The sequence below is a fragment of the Saccoglossus kowalevskii genome, chromosome 8, assembly GCF_978046115.1.
Source record: "Saccoglossus kowalevskii chromosome 8, keSacKowa6.1, whole genome shotgun sequence".
NCBI lineage: Eukaryota > Metazoa > Hemichordata > Enteropneusta > Harrimaniidae > Saccoglossus > Saccoglossus kowalevskii.
The window spans coordinates 36,801,834-36,826,342 of record NC_140648.1 but is presented as its reverse complement, the minus strand read 5'-3'; the positions used below and the strand labels follow the sequence as shown (position 1 = coordinate 36,826,342).

At 35.6% G+C, this 24,509-nt stretch overlaps 3 protein-coding genes across 5 annotated transcripts in view; 1 reads left to right on the top strand and 2 right to left on the bottom strand.

Annotated features, from left to right (window-relative positions):
• LOC100368514 (CCR4-NOT transcription complex subunit 3-like) overlaps window positions 1-16,374 on the bottom strand; it is a 42,204-nt gene extending 25,830 nt beyond the window's left edge. For 2 of the 3 annotated variants that reach the window (XM_085502575.1, XM_085502577.1), the window contains exons 1-10: window positions 16,191-16,374; window positions 8,889-8,956; window positions 7,045-7,119; window positions 4,976-5,065; window positions 4,620-4,844; window positions 4,161-4,274; window positions 3,677-3,788; window positions 2,707-2,888; window positions 2,252-2,421; window positions 1,728-1,831 (exon numbers count right to left, since the gene is read on the bottom strand). In XM_085502575.1, the coding sequence (XP_085358701.1) occupies window positions 1,728-1,831; window positions 2,252-2,421; window positions 2,707-2,888; window positions 3,677-3,788; window positions 4,161-4,274; window positions 4,620-4,844; window positions 4,976-5,065; window positions 7,045-7,119; window positions 8,889-8,956; window positions 16,191-16,215 (1,165 nt within the window). In that variant the 5' untranslated portion in view covers window positions 16,216-16,374. Of the gene's footprint in view, window positions 1-1,727; window positions 1,832-2,251; window positions 2,422-2,706; window positions 2,889-3,676; window positions 3,789-4,160; window positions 4,275-4,619; window positions 4,845-4,975; window positions 5,066-7,044; window positions 7,124-8,888; window positions 8,957-16,190 lie in introns of all 3 variants that reach the window. The other variant, XM_085502576.1, reaches the window with a different exon arrangement.
• Window positions 16,375-16,827: 453 nt separating this feature from the next.
• LOC100374850 (centrosomal protein of 131 kDa-like) overlaps window positions 16,828-24,509 on the top strand; it is a 59,932-nt gene continuing 52,250 nt past the window's right edge. The window contains exon 1 of the mRNA XM_085502574.1: window positions 16,828-16,980. The gene's annotated coding sequence lies outside the window, so the exon portion shown is untranslated. The remainder of the gene's footprint in view (window positions 16,981-24,509) is intronic.
• LOC146740161 (uncharacterized) lies at window positions 19,804-23,675 on the bottom strand. Its single transcript, XM_085502855.1, has 2 exons — window positions 21,762-23,675; window positions 19,804-19,872 (listed from the first exon to the last, which is right to left on the bottom strand). Exons 1-2 carry the CDS (start codon window positions 23,673-23,675, stop codon window positions 19,804-19,806), a joined length of 1,983 nt encoding a protein of 660 aa, XP_085358981.1.

Below are 24,509 nucleotides of genomic sequence, written 5' to 3'. Positions count from 1 at the left end.
GTCAATGGGTTCCTGTTAAATAAACAAAAACAATTAACTGGATCACAACTGTGAAACAGCGTGAAGTCTATTCTAAGCTATTTATTCCAAACAGTAATCAGGATTCATAAACACAACACATACGGTGGAACACTTTGAGGGCCATTTGTAACACTGCTACTCAGCACATTTAGAACCAAATTGTTTGTACAAAAACATTATATTGATTTAATTTTGCTGCTGTCATTATTTGGCTTTTTACATGAACTTAAGATCAACTCATTCATTCTGAGATGTTGGATAAATATCACTCCCTGTTAAACAAGTGGAAATTATCATGTGTATAAACACTCATACCATTGAAAGTGCATACAGAAGCTGAAAAGCATATTTAATCTGTGTTAACACAAACGAAAACAAACTTAGAAACTAGTTTTTTAAACTGGGGATGTAAGTTAAAAAGAGGTGATACAAAGAGTTGCTCGATACATACATTACAGGGAATCAGCAAGACACAAAGTTTAAAGACTGTCAACAATTACTGAACAAGACACAGACGCAAGAGACACAATAATGCAATATATCAACATTTTCTGCTATCAGTAGACTTTTGATTAAGTACAAATCTAACAGGGCAATCCTTAATGAAAATAAAAAATGCCTGTGAAATGCCCAACAACACGTTTCCAAGTTATTGATTTTGTTGTTGAAAATGATTACTCGTATCCGAGTAAATTTGAGATATTTCTGGTGTGGTAGCCATGCCCATCTATCCTGAAAGAGTTTCCGGCTTTCGGATTTTAGGTAAAGTAAAAGTGCACCACCAAATGTCAAAATATGAGAGGAAGCCAAACTCTTGCGCTATACTTTTATAATACTATTAACGATATATATTATTTGGCCAGCACTTTTTTTGAAACATATTTATGACGGATGCAGCATTGTGTATAGCAATAGCGCGAGAATTTATGTGTTTCCAATCAGTGAGAAAAATTTTGAATGGACTTTATCCCTATACCATAATACCGCAAATTCCCAAACAAGTGCCCTCATTTATAAAAGAACAACACGGATTGAAAGACAAGTTCTGAAAAATGAAACCTTGCACAGTACTAACACTTTTAAAAGAACCAGATTCCAGACCAGCCCATGTTCACCGTGTCGGCTTTCAAATGTTTTAGGAATCTGAATAACGTTTTGTAGAGAACAAATAGTTTGTGTTATGTACGAGATAGCAATAATGTGAGACAAAAACCGAAGCTTCGTTCAAACAGGAAATTACGCAGCACTCGCAAGTTTCTGAATTGTTTGGTGTTGAATGACCACCTCACACTTTTATGATCTTTTCTTGCAATTTGATTTGCGTAATAAGTTGGCTGTCAATATTTTGCGACTAAGTAATTTTTAATGTGATGTTGTAATTATGACAATTACTTGAATACTTTTTGCCGTGTTTTACTGTCAAATGCTGTGATTCACGCACTTGTCCTCATTGTGACCAGACACGTTTACCAATTCAACAGGATATAATTTCTCTTGCATGTGGCTATCATTTAGTAACTGATTTCCAAATCATCAACTCATTATATAATTTTTATTTTATCAACATGGATCGAGATCGAGGAAAGTTAAACCAACTTAATGCTAACCATACATTTCGGCTATTTGCAGAGGTAATATGGATAATGTACTTTTAGCTACCTAGTTATATTGACATATTAAAATTTAACAAATGGTTAAGTGTTTACCTTGCAAATTACTATTTTGCTGTGCTCCTGCTGCAACTGCATAGGCTGGTCCTGGAGGTGGGGTAGCTACAGTATGATTGCTTAGTCCTGATTGAGGCACCATACTGAAATAATCACAAGATATATTCAAAATTTACTTTGTGAAACATTCATTTATAAACAAAACAGATTTGAACAAAATGGTTTGGAAAGTTTGAGGTTCAGAGCTTGAAATTAACAAATATTTAAGGTTGGCAGTCTCATGGTAATAAGGTTTTAGTGGGAGCATGCAAGAAATAAAAAAAAAAAATATGTCACATTTCTCAATTTGTGTAGGACACCCATTTCTCTGAACACATGGTAAATGTAAAAACAAAGTGTAATTTTGTTAAATTTTTTAGAAGACCATTTGGTAGCCTAAAACAAAGACTGTGCCTCGGGATACTGATAATGTTGATATCCGATGTCTGCTTGGAGTAGTAGATTTGTGTCAACAATATTACCAACTAAGTCCATAGAGAAGTCTGGGTAATGTAGCAACTGACCTGTTTTGTTTATTATTATTAGCACTCCTATTATTTTGTGTTGTCGCAGTAATTATTGACGCCGGTGGTACAGTTGTTGTCCTCGTTGGTGTTGGACGGACAACTTGCTGAACTGGACTTGAAATTGGTGAAGCAATTGAATTACTCTTTGAGTTTTTCCTCGGCGATGACTGAAAAAACAAACACAGGTTTACTAAGCTACAGCAGAGAAACTGGGCAACCTTGGTCATCATGCTATGTCTTTCAATATTCTGTAGTGTGGAAATAAATAATGTTATGTAAAATAACATGTATATTTCAATGGAAATAGTCAATACATGTGTAAATGATCACCAGTGTGTTTTTTTAATTTTGTTTCAATGATTTATGTGGTCAGTTATCATAAACTGGCGTGTACTTGTAAAGCTGTGCAAGGTACTAGATAATAGACATGATCTATTTTGCAAAATACTTACAATATCGATTGAATCCCCTGATTTATTTCTTTTCTTTAAGACTACCGACCCAACATCATCATCTTTGGAATGGTTATTAACACTAGGACTTGGTACTGGTGAACTACTCGTAGGTGATACAGGCATTTCATCCATTAGCAATGAATCTTCATCAGGTGACGTTGCCATCGTATTTGCATTATCTTAGGAAAAACAAGTAAACTATGATAAATATTAAAAGCCCTCCACCTACTATGCTAATTTGATATGCATAGCCAGTGTGAAAAAATATTGCAGCAGTTAATGATTTGCTTTAATCAAGTATCATTCATGTTATAAGAGCCTAATGCTGTGGATAATGTATAGAGTAAAATGTTTGTGGTGCTCAATGAGCAGTGTGCCCTCTAAACCAGTATGACCACTACTTATGCAGAGATTTGCCGTGACCTATGATGATTCATTGATGCATCACTGATTGACAACACAGAAAATCGAACAATGATATAGTGATTCTGAAAAACATCTATTATAGAATTTGTAATTTTATCAAACAAGCTTTTAAGTTTCTGCCTCAAGCAACGGTGAACCTACATACATTTTCATTTTCCCTTGAAGAATTCTCTCTTCCCAGCAGCCAACAAACTGACCTAATTTAATTTTGGAGTCCTGTTTGAGGGCACACTGTCAATGAGTACTTCTGGTACAGCACTGAACAAGTTTACAAGCTTTGTCAATTGTATGTACTAATCCCACTACACTATGGAATACTGTAGAATACTTTATTTTCGCTTGTAATTTATTTTCGCTATTTTCGCTGAAGGAATGATTCCGTGAAAATAAATCCAGCGAATATACTTTTTTCCTATATTTCACATTAAACTCATCAAAAATCAGTGAAAATAAATTCCAAGCAAAACGACCAAAAAGCCCTTTCAGCGAAAATAAAGTATTCCACAGTATATGAAAGTAATTTATAATATAAAGCACATACACATTCCCATATCTTCAAGGTCAAGATCATCATAGATAAACTCATTCTCTTGAAAGTCCGGATTTTGTGATTCATCTATGTAATACTCTATATCTTCTTTGATGTTCTTTATCTGTAATGAAGATCAGACAAATTACTATTAATTTCAGCTTTGCTTGGAGCTTGTGTCATTCAAGCAACCAGATTGAATATATGCAACTGATGAAGCACAGAATAAACAAGTTTTGAATGCCAAGGCATTAGTATTCATTCTTAGCAATTCATTCAGCTCATAATTACAATGTAGTTATGTCCGCATACAAGACCCCCTCCTCATTTCAGTCTATTTTTCTGTTTCTAGGAGATGGCAACAATGTAGAAAAAGTACCATTTACTAATACTACAGAAATAGAGAATCTCATTCTGTAAGAAAATACTTTATGTCATGCCTATTTGGAAATTGTGAACAATGAAACAAAAAAAAAGACAAGAGAAAAATAGCTACCTGATCTACTTCTACATTATTATTGTCTAGCATCCTCATTAATGTTTCTAAATTCTTCACATGTGTACCATGCTTTTCTACCCACAACTGTAGTTCTTCTATTCGTTCTGTTTTCTGTGAAGGAAATATATATCAAGAACGGTGTGGTACCCAGTGTATCAGTCTTCGTTGGATGCCTCCACTATAGTAAGTGTAGTATTTAGAATTAGAGTGAGTAAAAGAAAAATTAACTCCTGTAATTGGCATGATTACATTTATTATGTTACTTCACTCAGGTTACATGCAGGTAATTGTTGAACACTGACATCACTCGATGATGAAGAACTGACGCTGTTGAACACAGTGGCTCGGAAAATATCCTGAGATGCCATTTTGCCCTTGTGTTGGATTGGTTGCTCCTAGGTTTCCGGCAATGAAAACCAATAGTATGAGGTTATAACTCTCTTAAATAATACATACGTCTTTGTCTGGCTTTTTCTTTTTTGTTGAGTTTGTCAGTGTTTCTATATCACTTTCAAAATGATCTATTTGTATATTAAGTGCTTCTATGGATTGCTGTAACCAGTGATTCGTTTCGTCTCTTTCTCGCTGTGCTGGGTCCACCTTTGTTGCTAATCCAAGGCCTTCCTTTGAGTACGCTTTGGTCTTTGTTTCTCTTTCCACCACTTTAAACCTTTCCATTTGCTACAAAATAAAACATTTTATTAAACAAAATATCAAATATCTTTTTAAATTTCCACATTATCATGCTTATTAGCTGCAGCCATACTTAATAGTATGAATTGATATGTAAAATAATAAATTTAACCACTTACCGTTTCTATAAGTTTTCTATTTTCAAGAAGTATTCTTTTGTCTTTTATATCATTTGACGCTACCCATGTTTTTATCTGATCCCTAAGCCGCTGTAAAACAGACAAATGATTTGATTACTGAAATAATGAAATGTATCCATTCAAATCATTACTTGTGTTCTATGTAGCTTATAGCAAAGCAGATATAAGACTTTTCAAAGCTAGTCATAACAAAGTTATGATGACTGACACATTTTTCATGGTATTTTATAGATCAATATATTTGAATTATAAAATATCTATTTTAGAACATTTCTAAGCTTGTCAGTGTCACTCACAATGTACACAAGACAACAGCATATATATGTTCAGGTCAACAAACTTTTACTGCACAATTTATTGTAAGCAGTAGACAAGACTAAAATTACAATAAATCTGATAAAAATATCATCAAAATATATATAATCCCTATATTAGTTGCATTCACGCACAGCTCCTTAGCACGGGCTAAGAGGTCAAATTCCTTAGCCTGTGCTAAGAAAACGTGCGTGAACGCTTAGCAGGGGCTAAGGAATGCTAAGTACGGGTTAAATCTGATACAAATTTAAGACGCGGTCTAGACCCTTAGCACGGGCTAACGAAGTATGCGCGAACGCTTAGCCCAGGGCTAAGCGCCTTCTGCGGCAACCTTTGGGTGTGAAAATTGTCCCATGTTCGTATAACGACTCTATTCCACCAGATCATTACTCCGCGCTCGCTTCCACACTGATCGGGTCGCTGTAGTAGAGCGTACAGCAGCTCCAATTGTAGACAAAATAAATTTGGGTCGTTGACTACAACATGCACTAATAAAACTCTGTATTCTGTTACGCCCGGTTGTATACTGTTTATGTGAATCCAAATAAGTTGGGTCCGTCTTCTCTCGCATTCCTGTGCACGTCGCTTCAAAATTAGAACGAAACATGTCAGCAGCAGAAATAGAAGCTTGCGCGTGTCATCCATTTTTCGTTCGTAAATAGCGGCTTACAAAAGGTCACCGACTAATCGCACCCCTTAGCCCGTGCTAACGACTGACCCTCCCTGTTTGTGGACGCAATTGGGTCTAGCCAAAATGCAAATATGCTAGACAAGCCTAAATCAGCTTAAATCTTAGCCCGTACTTTGTGTAACGTGAACACAACTATTAAGAAGCATATAACTATTCACTAGTCATCAAAATCTTCAAAGGACCACTGCCCTATCAGTACAACCTCAGCACTATCAGCTCCACCTTCCACACAATAACATGTCACTGTCATTGATGGATCTACCGGTACGTCACGACCCCCGAAACATTGCCAGGACCAATCACAAATAAGAATAGACAATGAATTTTCTCTGTTTTCCATCACAATAACCAACTTTCCCCCACACACTAATGACAAAATCTTTTATCTTCTACTGACCTCCTGTTCCAGGTCATCTTGGAAAATTAAATTAATTTATCAAGTGACCTCATTGTAACAGCGCATATGTTTAATGTGAATGAACAACATTGACAAACATGGATTGATGATTAGAATAATTGGTCGTGAAACATGAGTTGTGAAGATTATGCTGTCAACTCAAAATTACTTCCTACCCAAGACAAGATTCTGTAGTACAGTGATCAAAGGCAGCAGGAAATTGAGAAAATAGCTATATTTCTGCATTAAACTAATCAACTTTAAATAAAATTTAATCAATTTGATAACCACTGGCTACAAAGTATGAGAAACAATGATGCATCACTCACTGTGATCATAAAAAAGCAAGTAAATTGAAACTCTAAAACAAAATGTCATTAAAACGCTATTTATTTACTTACAGATTAATAGGTAAGCTGATTTTTTTTATTGAAAACAGCATGCTCGGTCACTATTTTGTATAACTGCATGTGAGTGTTTGCTGTTGTTTTTTTGGGAGGGGGCTCTTTTTATGTAAATAACCAAGTTCACAATGGCAAAATCTTTTTTGTTATGAATTATTTTAGTACTAACAAAATTAAGTGAAGCGAAATAGAAAACATGAAAATATAAAACAAGCAAGCAAATTTTAAGTAGAATGTTTACCTGAAGCTTCTTGATTTCTTTTTTGAGATCTGCTTCATATTTCTCTTTTTGGTTGGTGTTTGTCGCATGTTGCACCTGCAGTAAGAGATAAAAACATACAATATGATTTCCATGCACTAAGAAAGTGTGTTACAGTTTAAAACTTTGTCATCACTGTAATTGTGGTCTATATTAAATCACACACAAATCATCACTAACAAGGGCGTCACATTGATTTTGGCACAAAGATGTACATGAACTACCAGTGTTCTCCCCAGGATGTAAACAGCGTGGCGGTCCCGCCACAGTGCTTCGATTTGCCGCCACACCGGTCTGACACCGCCACGGTGATTAGCAAGACCGCCACAGTGCTTCTTTTCATTGGGGGATCTCGTCATGCTGGTCGGCCTGACCGGCACTCAAAATTAGCGACCACCGCGGAAACGCTTCCGACTATTGTCATATTGTTATTATACTTATGTACCGACCGACATGCATCCTGCCAGTCGTGGATAATAATTTGTAAACAATAGACATAGTCGTGTGATGTGGTAGCGGCTTTGAACAATACAAGTCAATTTTGTAAAATTAGCACCTCTTTGTTTGTAAGTAAATACTTTCTGACGATAGACGCAGTCTTTAGTTTGAAAGCTAAAATTCTTTCAAAATCAATTCCATCCGATATAACATGGGCAAATCGGAGTTCACGATCAGTTTACGCTACTCAAGAAAAAAACGTGTTTATTGCGTTATTGGGTAAAATACATTTGAACTGTTATCATCGTGAATTATGTAAAAACTCTTCTTTCAATACTTTTTTTACCTTTTAAAAATTTCTAATCACCTCTTTCGAAAACCATCATGCAGTTTTCATCTGAAATTCATACCAACACATCGTGCTACGACATCGCTTTACTTCTGCAATATAATTTTTATGATCACGATCATTCGGAAAACTTCAGGTTCTACCGGCAATACCATGCGGCATTTTGATTGGTAAATGGCGTTTTTGACCCACCGGGTCAAAGGACACATGCCGGTCAACTAATGCGTCATAACTATCATGGCGGGTCTGTGTTTTTCACCGAAGTGATCGAGTGATCAAAAATAATTTCTCTCGATAAAACTAGCTCAAATTTTACGTTTTTCATATAAAATAAAGAAGTCTTTAATTTTTGCATGGCATCATGACCGAGTAATAGGAATTATTGGTATAACCGGTGTAAAACATCGCGAAGTAAGTTATGTCACGTCGTAACTTTGATCGTTTGGAAGTGTTATTTGTTCGTTCATTTACTGTAAATGTAAACGTTAGAAGCTGATGGTCGGAATAATAACCAACAATCCGCCAAATAACTACATGGTTGATTTTTTGAAGGAGAATTTTGTAGTAAATAAGATCATGAAAGTGGTGAACATAATCCTGGCTCAAACGTTTCAAATGAGTTTCATTTAACCTTTTACAATTTATTTGTTTCTTTTTAGTCTGCAGCATTTGCATTTCGAGAATGTTTCATTTTTAAATTCAAACTCTTCTAAATTGTGAAACATAATATTTTGACTCCAAAAAAAAAATATTTTCCCTGTGACGGAGCTCATTAATATTACAAAAGTGCCCAAAATAAAAGTGTTTATAACACTGTGTGAAGCAAATAAATATATGTTGTTTATTGTGTGGGTGTAAATGTGCTTTGGTCAATTTCAATTATTAGGCCGCCACAGTGGTTTAAATTCCTGGGGAGAACACTGACTACACTAATCTGTCTGCAAATATATAGGATTTAGAATATTCGGCACATGACATGTGTGACATGTTTATCTGATTGTATTCAGACCTAACATTTACTCATTTACACTACTCCTACCTTTTGCCAGATGTCTTCAAATGTCTCTACGCCTTCACTGACTTTCTTTAAGCACCTGTCTATTTCACCTGCAAAATAAACAAACGCTAATTGAAACAGAATTTTCTTTTTCATATGATGTATTGTTGTAATGGAAGAACAAGCAGTTCAGGCATTTTCAATCATATTAAAGACTTATTTCTGTTAAACATGCTGATTAAAATCTAAAACATCAGGATTTTAATTTAATTTTCATAAAATATAACTGTAGCAGACAAATGGTACACCAATGCGGTCTACTGTAATGCAAATACCGGTACTGACATTTTTTTCAATTCACATCTCGCTTATGCTTTGTCAAACCATTATTTAACGAGTTATCATCAGTGTTGATTTAATGTACTCACAACAGAGTAATAGATGAACACATCGACTATGATCATACATAAGGAGTTGCATTGGGAGCCAATGTTTCGCTCTCAGTGATCTTGTCAGCGTAGGATAGACACGATTGTAAAACACTATAAGCAGTTAAATTTAGAATGACATTTCTACAGATTGTTTGTTATCATATTTTTGTTAGTATTACAAGGCTAGACACTAAAAGTAGTCATATAGTCAACAACAAGTTAAATTGCATTTTGCAATCACTAAGAAACCATATTTCAGACAAGCAAGTTTAATAAACTCAATATCAAGCCCTTTATCAATATCAGTATAAAAATTTGGTACAATAAATAATTTAAAACAAGTTGTACACTTGTAATTTTCAAAATGGTGGATCTTGATGAAGGAAGCATTCATTGTGGCACATGTTTTTAACAAAATATATTCATTTCATTCAATTGTACTAATATTACATTAAAACATAACTTTAACCATGTAAATTAAACCATAAAAGACATCTTAGCATCAAGCATTACAATTTCCATCCCACAACCTTACATTGGTTCCGTAGCTACCTTTCTGACCGCACTCAGTGTGTTAAACTTGGTAGCCATTAGTCCGAGCTCATTGATGTCAAGACTGATGTCCCACAAGGTAGTGTATGTGGACCTGTTTTATTTTCTATCTACATCAATGATCTGCCAACTTGGCTTCAATCTCCTTCACCAATATATGGCTACGCTGATGATCTCAATCTCCTCAAATCGTCTAACTACACCAACCTTGACTGCATTCACAATGAAATTGAACAAGAAAGTAACAGCCTTCTACTGTGGTTTTCTGCTGATTCACTTCAACCCAACTTATCAAAATATCAGTATATGCTGTTTGGCACTCGTCAACAACTACAGAAAGTACCTGCTCACATCAAAACTCTCATTATAAAAGATCAAACAATTCACTCAACTACATCTGCAACTTGTCTTGGGCTGAGAATGGATCCTGAATTGAAATGGTGTAACCATATAGCCTACCTTCGTAGGACATGTCGATTCCGCCTATCAGGCCTCGTAAGATCTCGTCGCTGCATTCCTGAGAAAGCTCGCAAGGACATTATCTCTGCCAGTATTCTCACTACTTGATTACTGTGACACTGTGTATTCTAACTGCAGCATTACACTAAAAAGTAGTCTGCAACGTATCACCAACCTTGCTGTACGCATCCAATGTGGCTTGAAAAGACATGAACGTGTCTCCATTGCAAGATCAGCTCTTGCTTGGCCAACCATTCAAGACAGACAAACTAAACACTTTAATAATCTCATTTACAAATGCAAGCAATATTTAGTCCCACCATATTTATCTGACCTTCTCATTTCAAACTGCCATCCATTCCTACAACACCAGAAATCGATTTCATATTTCAAAATCTCACACTTGCTCTTTTAAATATCGCGCAGCTACAGCTGCTAATAATATTGTATAATTTTATCTTACTACTTTGTTGTCAATTCATATTTTACCCCATTTATGCATTTTATCGTTTTGTTCGGACTGCTATGTTATTGTCATTTTTTTTATTGTAATTTTATCATTATTTCGTAATCATTTTATTTTATACCCTATCTATGCTTTTCTTTATTGTGTTCTCGTTATTTTTGCAGTGGTTTGTTTAATTCTATGTTAATTTTTATATCTATATGCTGTGCATGAAAAACCATTTATGGATGTACTGTTCTAAATGAATAAATTACAATTACAATAATTCTGATACTTATATGAGTACATGTTAGAAACTTGCTATTTTTTACTCTTCCAGGAAAATAACTGCACAGAAATACTTTGAAAAATATACATACATGTTGAACACAAAATCTAACTTGGGTAATAAACTACAGTATTCAAGCTTGAAATAGACTAGATAAAAACTGAATTAACTAGAAAATAAGATTTGTGTCGATCAATGCAATGTTCTTCCCAGAAAAATTGCATACAGTATTGGTCAATTTACATAAGAATATAATATGCTAATGACTTCTATTATATTCATTGTTAATGGTTTTATTGTCTATCTAAAATTTAACAGTTGGGAACCCCTACTGTATAATGCCCTGGGGAGAAAGAACTTTGCAATGTCAATGAAAACATCTGACAGGCACAATAAAAAAGGTAAAAATAAAGTACACTGTACATCTTCATGCAATTATTTCATATATCATATTATATCATACTGTATCAGTTACGTCCCAGAGTAGCTCATTTACTGCTCTGCATGAGTTCTTGAACCAAACAAAGAATGATCTTTACAGACCATGATAAGAAGATTGACAGCAATCCTTACACTATAATTAATTTAGAGTTTGTTTAATGTATACATAGTGCTACATGCATCTGCAATAAATATTACCGGATTCGGCTGATACCCCGCCCTGGACGATCTTATGGAGGATTCGATTTTTTTTAAGAAAAATGTGGACCAAAAGATCGCCCGGGCGATCTTTTGGCAGATATTACGAGGCCCATCTTGTCTAAAAAAAATAACCCTGCGTTGATAGAAATGGTCTAGAAAAAATAATGTTTCGCGTTGACCAAATATAATCATGCAAAGAATAAATTCAAAGTGTTTTAATACATTGGTGAGAGGTCGCATTTTACGTGAACGAGAACATGCACCAAGAAGGAAAAGCAAGTCAAAGTCGAAACGGGGTGCATCATGGACATGACACAACACACGCTGCGACAACCGAGTGATTAGCGACATAATTTTGGGACTCAATTGAACTTGAAGTACTTCTTTGCGAAACTTGCTGCGCGGTGATGCTGGCATCAAGTGTGGGTTGACCGAAGTTTGACCCCAAGTCACACGCTGAACTGGCGCGTTACCTTAGCAACCTTTTTCTTTTGTGGTCCGCGCGTCGCTCTAGTAAAATTTTTATTATATCCGACGGTACTGTAATTACGCAACTTGTATGCAACTCTATACTGGCTTTGAATATATCAACGTCGTTTACTTAGTGCACTGCTTTTCTAATTACACAAATTTGTTTACAATATTGTACCAGCTCTAAATATTTCAACTTTGTATTAAATGTATTGCTTTCATGATAATTACGCAAACTCAAGTTAATTTTTACTATTGTTAGGGCACTGACCCGGGGTATTGGGTCTGTGAATATTTCAATACCGTATTACCGACTTGATAATGCGTTGCATTCGTAATAACTACGCAAACATTGGCGCATTTAAATCATTAAAAATGATAGTAGTCGGGTATCTACGGAAAGTCGAGAAAATATTTTAAATACTTGTGATTCACCAATGTTCCAATGGTGATTTTTTTATTCGAAATGAAGTGAACATGTAATATAAACCATACCATGCGTCAATTTAAATTTTACTATAATATAATAAACTCTGGACAGCGCACTTTGATCGCAATATTCACGTACATTTCGACTGAACTCTAATAACCACGCGTTTGAGTTCACGCACTGATATTTAAATTCGAGCCACCTAGCTTGACGCAAATCAATAGTTACTTGTCATGTGTTCAAAAAATCTTCCAACTCTCACAAATACCATTAACGCGAAGAGCTAACTGGGGGTTAACTGAAAGAGAACGTCTTTTTTGGAGAAAAAACACGTCAGTACAAGATTACGTGTACAAGGTTAGCTTTATAGAACGTACATGATCGCCTAACTCTGTGTTTTTTAATAATCATGTCGCATGTGAAACGCAGGAGACATTTTAGTTCGCCCATTTCTTGTTTACCGACATTTTGTCTGGAATGCGATATAGACAAAGATTAAACATTACTGATAACAACCAAGAGGCTCGAACCAGGAAGGCTTGGATATTTTAAACTTCGTAAATAACATTCTTTTCAAGCGTAGACTTTATTCGAGTGTAATAATACGCAACAACAATTCGTTTACAGCATTGGTTTTATTGAAGTTTTTAATGCTTTTCGGCTTCACAGTGAATTATTTTAGCGTCATATTTGAAATAGCGCGCTCGATACAAGATGTCAGACGGGAAAATTGGGGTCTGTAAAAATGTTTGTTGGTTCAGTTAGGCAATGTGGACCAAAACATCGCCCACTATTTGAAACATCGCCATGGGCGGGGTTTAGGATGGGCGGGGTATCAGCCGAATCCGGTAGTACACTTCCCTAATGACAGGGATCCAAATTAGCAGTAGTCAAAGACACAGGAACTACCAATTCTTGTGCCAGGGCTACCAATTGTCAACTGTCTCAGTTGTAATTGTTTCAGCACACGCAATCAGCGATGACACTGATCAAGGTTTAATCATGGGAGGTACTAACGGAAGGAGCCACAGCGCCTCTCAAGTGGCCATTTAAGCCTCTTAACTGGCTTATTCCCTTTTGTTTCAACCCAAATTAATCCCGATAAGGACATTGTCTACTCATCCTTTTTTGGGGATGCCCGGTGGCCGAGGGGAAGACGTGTAGTGGCGTGTAGCTAGGCGATTAGGTGCCGTACGCGAGCGCCGGTTCGAGTCACGCACGCAGTACGTATTTACTATAATTAGACATAGTCTTTACCTTGCCGTTTATTCGGTGTTATTTGCTTACTTTACTTCCTATGTCGACAGCAACTATGAGTTTGATGTCCATGATAGTTTGCAAGTGTTTATACAAGTAACGAGTTAGCAGAATATGATATAACCTCGCCGATTTTTAACGTGACCATAAAATATATGCGCATTATGAAACTACGGCCATCACACATGCGCACTTGGTTTGTTTAGTTGTGAAAGGTTAAAATACACATTTCACAACCGGAAATTTACCAGATGAATGTTTGATTTCACATGTTTTAGCAATTGTAACAAAAACAAGATTTTGAGCATCTACAACAAAAACTCTAAAAAACTCAGTCTAGGCATGCCCTTCTTTCAATACTATCTTTTCTGGTGGTGTCTCCCGATGCCCGGTGGTCGAAAATTTCAAACAGATTTAGGCGTCAAACCCACGCACTGACAATGGTACCATTGAATAATGCAATCGTTATTGTCACAGGCAATCATTGATTACGTCTCATCACCATTACAAATACAAAAAGATTCCCGATAGTTCATCAGTTCTTCTTCAATCGATGTTATATCTGCTAATTTTTTCATTATAATTCACCGAGATCTCCGGAAACAACGTTTCAACTAGATGTCATTTTCAATCTTGCGCATGCGCAGTTCGTCTATTGCTACCGAACATGCTCTGAATATTACCGAATGCTCAAGATCAGCGTAACCTATTGGGGCCAAGAGCTAGTTAACAAGAACCAATGTTTGTGAACAAACATTGGCAAACGATCATAGGGTAAAACTAAAACAATAGCATTGAGGCTCCTTCCGTTAGTACCTTCCATGGTTTAATCAAGACTAATAATGATTTGACGAAGTATAAGCAAGATGCCAACAAAGGTGTTAATGTTAGCATTACAGCATCAGTGCAACTCCAATCACTATCAGTATGTTGTGCTACTGTAACATTTTACAAATGGCTATAAAAATCTTGATTGACACTCAGCTACATGTAGGTCGTATTTGATTTTTAGTGTGATAGTTACAGCAATTCCAAGCACTGATTTGACGCTGAAGTAGTGCTAGATGGTGATAACTTACTACAATAGGTTACACACTTTATTTTCACATTTACATAAATTGTAACTAGAAATATAAACATGGGTTGCAAATCATAGTACGTACTGTACATGTAGTGTACCGATAAGAAATACAGCGCCCCCAATGATATAATAAAGAAAATACCAGTCAGGACAAAATATTCATGCAATTTTATTTTTTCGCTAATTGTTTTATCACAGATTATGCAAAAATAAAACTGCACAAATAATTTTCAGCTTTACAGTAATTTATACATCAATTGTATTTATTGTTATGTTGAATGAGCTCTATCTGAAATTAGAGAGTAGGGGGCCCTGCTCTATAATGTTCTGTTCTTACAACAACCCTGGCAACCATACATTTGAAAAAAAAATATGGTTCAGTTATAAACTACTGATAACTGGCCTAAGCATGAATGCATTCATAATAAACCAAACAGATGTGTACCATTAAATGCATGCACATGTTATTCTCAATGTTTTCAGATCCAAAAGATGTATAGAATACATATTCTATCCTAATATTAGTTGAAATACATGACAATGAAGACTGCATATTATATATAAAATAAATGTACTTATGGATATCAACATTAGACACAATGAAATCCATTTTAAATATTTACCATACAGTAATCATGATGGCAAAATAATATCTGATCAAGTTCAGTTTTGCCATGTGCAGATTTGAAAAATAACTATGTACTACATCACTGTTGTTAGTTTTATTATTTTCAGACAAGAGAACTGCTTTCAAAATTATTATTACAAATTGAATTATTAAATGGTTGACCATAAAAACAAGAGAACAATAACAATAGAAAAGTAAAAGTGGACCGGGAATATACATGCAAGACCCTCGAGCATCACCGACAGAATGCACTGAAAAAAAATCATACCACTAACGAAAAAACATCTGTAAAAGTTTCTTAAGAAATTAAGCCAATGAAAAATATAACCAAAGGATATGCAGAATGTTCATTGTTTAAAAACGGACACATTCATTTTCACTGATTCAGTGTGACATGAGTAGACAACCACGCTTTGCTGAAGACGGGGAAAATACGAATTTAAAAGATTGAAAAAAAAATTAAAACGGGACAAAACGCGCTAGCCTTATTTATTGGTCAACCAATGCAATTATGATTATTTTGGGGAAAATGTTAACAGCCTACATAAAGAAAGTAGGGACAAAATACACAATAATAACAAACTTGCGATAATAATAATAATCCCATCATGGCGTCATAGTGCGATGCCCCCCTTCGCGTAATTCTGGCCCCCTCTTACCTTGGAGCTTTCGTTTGTCTGCCATGGTGCTATGTATTCCTAATGGAAAAATAAAGAACCATGCTATAATGTAAACAATTTGCTCGCAATATTGAGCTTTTAGGTAGAAAATATCGCCTTTTTTTCTCTATTACTATCGTCTCGAAACGATCTCAATATCCAAAATGGCCGACAAAAAGTGCGCAGGTAATTTAAATTTGTATCCATCCGCACAACAAATAAAGTTCACACGTTCCGATAAGCTATCTATAATAAATTATATTGTCGACATATTTTGATTATCCGGAGTATTTGCACATCTATAGTTATTTTTTGCAAAAGAGTGAGTCGATGATAGTTAATTACAATCACTTATATTTTCGATCGATATGTTTTAGTTCCAGCGATATTACTTTAGAAAGAGGTTATGCGGTTCTCATTATGGGACAGAATCGACTTATTTCACACCGGCATCCAGGAGGGAGTTGGGGGTAATCTAAAATTTTGTATTTTCTGGAAAGTCCCTGACCTAGTCCTACTCAGCCTTAAATCTTAAAGCATTCACAGTCTTTAAAAAAGTCAAAATGAGGGATAAATCGATGTCAAGGTCAGATTACATCCTTAGGCCGCAAAGGATGGTGGGACATTTTGCGCAGTCTCAGTAGATTTGTACCGATGGTTTAATTTTTCGGGGTTTCCCGCTGGTGATTCTGTTTACAAATATTGGTCTGGTAACTTAAATCGCCAACAGTCGTCATAATTCACCAAAATGGCGTCTTGAATCGGAATACGGGAAAGCTCTAAGATACAGGTTGGTTATAATTGATAAGAATGTCTTGCATGACAGCACCAGCGAATCGTAAGTTTCATACTGTGATCGTTGAGGGTGCATATTTGTATCATCGTTGTTTCGATTTCGATGTATACAAACACTGACTCGCCCGTCTGTCAAAATTCGGTTGTAGTTTAATACCGTTATATAATTATTTTCACGTTAATTTGAAAGTAGTGAATAAGTAATGTCGGTGACACCGTTGCGATAACAAAGTGGAGAATCACATTTACCAAATGTTGATACACTTGTATGGACACGATTTTAGCTTATTTAAACTCACTGTCAATATGATTTACAATGTTATGTAGTTAAATAATTAATTGTCAAATAACACCGTTGTAAATACATCATACCTCCAACTTGCACAGTGCATATAAAGACAGAAAATCAGGTAAACAAAACGTAAATTATAAGAGAGATGTCATTGTATTTTGTATAAAACTGAATTTAACACTTATAGTAAATGACTGAAGCAAAATGTAACCCCAATGACATAATTTTGTGTAAAATTGATGAACAATTATAACTGTACTCCAACAGTAGTTCATAGCAGTGGGTCTGCTTGTCACTAACATCAGAGAGCTGTTGGTCATTTTGGCCCAGAATGAAAATATAATATTTCAAGTCAAAATAAAAGTGTTTGTATTATCACAGGGAGCCCAGGAACTATAATCAACTGTAATACGCAGTCTCTATGAGGGGGGGGGGGGGGGTATCGGCTGGTATCTAGTGTAAGAAATAGACAAGGGATGAAGGCTCCAGCCAGCTCACATTTTTTAAACTTGAAAAAACAGACGAAAAAAATAAAAAATAAAATCTAAAAAAAATACCAGGTTGAAGAATATTAGTTGCTTCTTTGAATTTCGCCAAAGCCTTACCTACATTTTACCGATATCTGCAGAATAAATCAAGAAAACTACACAAATTTACTCCATTTAGGAATTCCTAACGGTTAGTCCGAACGCACGACACTGTTGGAGGCGTGGCCTGTTCAGCATTTGTCAACAACCAATCACAAGACTGGTTACGAACCAGTTGAGCAAGGCTAACGGAGTCGTGACCGCGATGTGGTTCGTAACCAGTCTTGTGATTGGTTGTTGACAAATCCTGAATAGGCCACGCCTCCAACTATGCCATCCGTTCGGGCAAACCGTTAGGAATTCCTAAATGGAGTAAATTTGTGTAGTTTTCTTGATTTATTCTGCAGATATCGGTAAAATGTAGGTAGGACTTTGGCGAAATTTGAAGAAGCAACTAATATTCTTCAACCTGGTATTTTTGTTATATTTTATTTTTCATTCTTTTCATCTGTTTTTTCGAGTTTAAAAAATGTGAGCTGGCTGGAGCCTTCATCCCTTGTCTATTTCTTACACTAGATACCAGCCGATACCCCCCCCCCCCCCCCCCCCGCGCGCGCGCTCATAGAGACTCCGTATTACAGTTGATTATATTGTGACGTTAAATGCGGGGGGGGGGCCTTTATGGGGCTACACCGTATTCAGGATCGGGGAGTTTGTCTTTAATACCGGTCTAATAGTCTTTGTATTTGGTAGCGTGCTTATCTAATAAGTCTCCTCCCTCTCAGCTCGTCCGCTGTCACGGGGTGGGGATCGTTTGGTGAATGTATATCACCACAACTGAGACTGTGCAGAGAAAGAAATATACCAGTAACGATTATAACAAATCAACACAACACAATATATACGGTTTCCTGTACTTTAATAAACAAATAACAGGGATGCTGGTCACTGGAACCAGCAAGGAGGGGGATACACTGTAAAATAAAATAAATTAGAGACTTGATCGATGCTGCAGGGAACACTCCACTCTCCATTGGACAGCAATGTGCAATGTTGCGTTCCTTCGTATCTGGCACACTGTCGACGCAGCTGCACTACAATTTAAACTCGTGCTCTGTGTCCAGGGAGTATCGGCAACTGCACTGCTATCCGCTGCTACTGGTAGCACTGGTACAACGGGAGTAGTTCAGGCAGTGAGCTTCGGTGGTTCCTGTTGATCAGCAGGGATCACTGCACAGCACGTCTGCATATGTACCCCTGTATAGGGTACAGCTCACTGGAGTCAGGAATCAGCATCACAAGATGTTACAGGATCAAGTCAGGTCACCTTCCTGACTAAAGATTTTCCCTTATGTCTCAACTTAAATACCTTAGTTAATTTATGGCCATGCAAATAATAAAATGTATATAACGAAATGATTGGTTATCTCGAAATAGTCGACAAATCAGTGTACAGAGGATGCCAATTTTGGTAGTGGAATAAACCACTCTTAATCCAAGCTCTACCAATTTAAAGTAGGAGACTCGGGTCAATGATGTCATATCTATTTTCATTGCCAACAACACTGGGCTCAGCACATTCCAAGGTATTTCACAATCACCATGTCACTGTCTGAGACATACCATTATGCCACAGGGAGAGACAGGATGTATGTATCTCAAATTCTGCTGACAACACAATCCAGTGACTGTATCAGTGGTCTTAAAAATAAACATGTGCAATGGGTTGTTGCAACGTATCCAAACATGTGCGCTTTTATTTCACACAGCCAGGGCTCTGTACTTTTCACTTACAATTTATGTCACATTATTCCCCCCTGAGTTCAACACACCGGGGTTGATTTCATAGCATTTTTTCACAGACATAAATTATCTTGAAAAATTGAAATTGGTTATGGTAATTAATATCTGAAGTCTATCCTCTCAATTGAAATAGTACACAAAATCAAAATCAAGTCACAGCTCAAGTCGACTTTTGACTGCCATTTTGTTTGTCAATTTAACCTCTCTCCCCAAACTCCCAATGCTGGTCTGCAGCCCAGCAGTAGGAATGTGGTTTGAGATCTTTCTGGCCACAAATAAAATAAAAACTAGTTTTCATGAATACGTCAAAAATAATTAAATATGGGATGACATTTATTTACTTATTGACTCTTACACAATCCCCGGAGGGAAAGAAAATGGTCACAAAGTACAAGGAGAAATATATATATATAAAAAACAAAACAAAAACACAATATACTAAAAAACAAATAACAAATACAATCACTAAATTACTAAATAAAACAAAATCTCTAAAATACAATCTAATATAAAATTACAAAATTGACAGCAGGCATTAAGATGTCAAGTAAGACCCTGCTTCCTGACTTCAAAGCTTTTACTTATGAACTGTGCTACTGGTATAATAATGTTTTCATTCTGTAACAATTCCATGAATTTTTTCTCTGCAGGTTTATTTTCAAATGCTGGGATCATATCCTTAGCTTTATTGAACAGTTTGGCACGCAACTCATTATATTTGTTGCATTCCAGCAGAAAATGCATTTCATCCTCAATTAGACCTTTGTTACACATGTCACAAACCCTGTTGTTTAGTGGGATTTTTTTATGACGACCCATTTCAATTTTGAGACTATGGTCACTAAGACGAACTTCGGTAAGCACACTACGCAGTTGAAAGTTTTTTAGCTTGACTAAATATGGCTCAAGTTTTAAATCTGATTTGATTAGCCGATATGTTCTTAGTTTGTTTTTCTCATTTGCTTTGGTGCGGTTATCATTATAGACCTCACCTTTCCATCTTGTTAGAAATAAATCCTTGATGCCTAAATCAATTTGTTTCATTTGTGCCGAGGTTAGTTTATCACCGTTGTTAACTGAATGATATAGTTGGATATTGTTTAATAATGATGTCACTTCTAGATACCATTTACTTTTAATGCTTTGGTTAACCACAAAAGCTTCCTTGAGTAACGCATTATTAGAATTCATGGCCCGACTGTAATATTTAATTATTTGTTTTTTTATAAATACGTCTAGGGGGTATCTGCCTAACTCGCTATACATGGCCATAATTGGTGTGTGTTGTGACACCCCCAGTAGATACCGACAATAACTTAATTGAACGTCTTCAATAGGTGATTTAGTGGAGAACTCATCACCCCAAACATCACAACCATAAATGAGGATAGGTCTGATGAGTTTGTCAAAAAGGGAAATTGAAACTTTTATACTTATGTTTTGTATTGAGCCAAGCTTTGCTTTCATTGAAAACAGAGCTTTTTGAGCCTTACGTTTAAGGTTTTTTAGGCCATCCTTAAATTTACCATTGGCACTAATGACTAGTCCCAGATAGTTATAAGATTTAACTGTATCAAGTTCGATACCTCCAAGAAAAAATGTATCATTATTCAAACGTCTGTTTGATTTATTGAAAATTAAAATTTTGGTTTTGTCAGTGTTGACAGAGAGCTTCCACGTTTTAGCATACAATGCCAAACTATCAAGACATGTCTGTAATCCCTGTTTAGTTTTAGAAAGTATCACAATATCATCGGCATAGAGTAGACAGCTGACATGCGAGTTTTCTAAATAAGGAGGATCACAGGTATTAGGATTGAAAATAGTGGGCAGGTCATTTAAAAAAAGATTGAAGAGAGTTGGACTAAGATTACATCCCTGTTTAACACCAATATTGGACTGAAATTGTTTTGTTAAGCCTTCTTTACATTTAACTTTATATTTTACTTTACTGTACATGTTTTTGATAGTTTTATACATTTTTCCAGTTATACCATATTTGATTAATTTTTTGAATAGACCATCATGCCAGACACTGTCAAAGGCCTTTCTAAGGTCAATAAAGCAGGCATATAATTTTTTTGATTTTTTAATATTTGTGTTATTTTGTTTATTGGCGCACTCTGACTTACCACTGTAGAGATATTTATTTACCAGGGTTTTTAGTATGAAAAGATTGTCTGTAGTTCGACAATCATGCCTGAATCCGAACTGTCGACTGGAAATAATGTTATTAGAGTCTAAAAATGATGTCAGCCTAATATTTAGAATACTATTGAATAACTTGCCAAGACAGCTAGAGATGGCAATTCCCCTGTAGTTGGCCGGGTTATTTTTCGACCCAGATTTGTGGATTGGTACCAACAGGCCAGTGCTCCAAGAATGTGGATAGTTATTTGAACTATAAACAATATTAAAGAGTTTATGTATTGCATCTAATAAGTGATGTTCACCGTATTTTAACAATTCATTGCAAATTCTATCTTCTGCCGAAGCCTTGTTACTTTTAAGAAGTCTAATGGCTTTAGTTATTTCATTTTTTAAGATTGGTCTGTCTAAATAGGGGTTGCTACTTGCACTCTTTTCACTATTCTCCAGTTCATTCGCAATCTCAGAGTTTGATGTACTGCTATCAGTATTAAGTAGGGTCTTAAAGTAAACCAACCAATCACCAGGTTGAACATTCCCGTTATTATTACTGGGGTTCTCGCCATTCATTTCACGAAGAATCTTCCAAAATTTAGATGTGTCTGATTTAGAATTTTCCAATTCTTTGAGTTGTGCAATCATTTTCTGATTACTTTTATGTTTGATTAGTTTTTTATACTGTTTACGGGTTTGAAAGAATTTCCCTCGGATATATGGATCTTGAGGATACTTTTGTAATAAACGTGATAGGCTCCTTAACTCCTTACGAAGGGACCAACAATCCTGGTCAAACCAGTTTTTTTGTTTACTTTTGCGTTTATTTTTTTTAAGTTTAGGAGTAATTTTCTTTAGACATTTGTCTGCAATATTTGTAATTAAATTTTCAAAATCTGTGACTGCAGTTTCTGACTCATAAATGCTATAAGGTTTGCTCATAAAATTCTTAATTTCATTATTATTTAACTTTTCAAGGTTTGTTTGATAATTGTCCTTAGCCTGGTCATTCCACATATATTTTGATGGTAAAGGATCTAATTTATCATTGCTTTTATTATTTTCATTTAGACACATGTTAACATTAAACTTCATAGATAAAGTTAAAGCACAGTGGTCTGATAAATGAGACAAATCGACTACTTTAAAATATTGTAATGAGTCACATAAGTTCTTTGAAGTTATCCCGTAATCGATTGTACTGCTACCCCGGGGAGTGTGACATGTGTATTTTCCTGCAGAGTCACCAATAGTTCTACCATTCAGAATGATGAGGTTGCAATCAATACACAACTGAATTAATTTTTTACCAAATTTGTTAATACAGCATGATGAATTAACATCCATAGTATTTCTGTTGCCAAAATTGTCATTAATATAGTAGGATGGTAAGGGTAGATGCATATTTCTGCTATCATCAATTCTATCATCAAGGCTACCAATTCTAGCATTGAAATCCCCTACGAGAAGAACATCACCTTTGGATGAAAATTGTAAAATATCTTTTTCCAGATAACTAAACAGATCAACATTCTTGTTCTTATAAAGGAATGAGTTCTCAGGTGGGATGTAAATACAACCAATGTATAAATCATTATTAGTAGCACAGATTGTTTTGTCAATCTTACACCAAATAAAATGTGCTGTATTGCCAGAAATATGAGTAATGTACTGTTTGTATTTACTTTTAAATAGAACAGCGACACCCCCTCTTTGTTTTTTTGAGCGACCAAGATTTCTGTCTTGACGTATCACCTCATATGAATCTAGGCTGTTTTCTAATCTAACACTACTGTTACTGCTAAGCCACGTTTCTTGGAAACAAACCAAGTCTAGGGAAGAGGTGTAATTAATAAAATCAGCATTTGACAGCTTACTGCTATTCAACCCATTGATATTCCAACTACCTATTTTGAAGTTGGACATTTTCCAGCAAGCGAAAAAATACAATAATAAAAATATATATATATATAAAAAAAAAAAAAAAAAAAAGAACTACACAAAAATACTACACACTTAGTATACTGAAGGAAATAAAAGTTAGCAAGGGGGTAACAGGGCTGGAAAATATAATGTACTAGTAAAACAGTTAATTAAATTTGAAACAATAAGTATTCGTTTGGTTAAAAATAATCAGATTAGAGAAATAAAATCAACGAAACAAGTTTGTTTGGCACCTCCAAGTAAAGGAGAGGGAGAAAAAACAACAACAATCAAATTTAAAACAATTGGTATTTGTTTGGTATTAAACTTGGGAGAAGAGAGCAAAGCAACAACAACAAAAAAGAAAATACCTAATTTATCCAAAAGAATGTACGTCCATCGTACTTCTGCCCCAGCCATGGGCTCCATGATAACAGTTATTTAAAATGAGTTCATAAGGTTTATGAATTTCATGAATTTGGAAAACATAGCGTTCTCATCGTTATGCGATTTCTCGGCGTTCAAAGTAAGCGTCTTCCTGAGCTGTTGAGGGCACTCTGTTTGGTAGACAGTTTTGGACGAATATCCTCCTGTTCGACGATGATTATTTTGGTTCACACTGCGGCCGTTTCTGTACTGCTCTCTGAACTGATACTTGCCTGCACTTCTGTTTTCATTTGGTATCAATCTTTGTCTGATTTTATTTTTGATGTCATAGACCAGCTGAGCGGTGCCTCTGATGTTTAAGTGTGTACCATCATCATCAAACAATTCGGAATTTGCCGACAATTCATTATGTTTTACGATTGTCACTTTCTTGCGTAATTTCATCTTGTT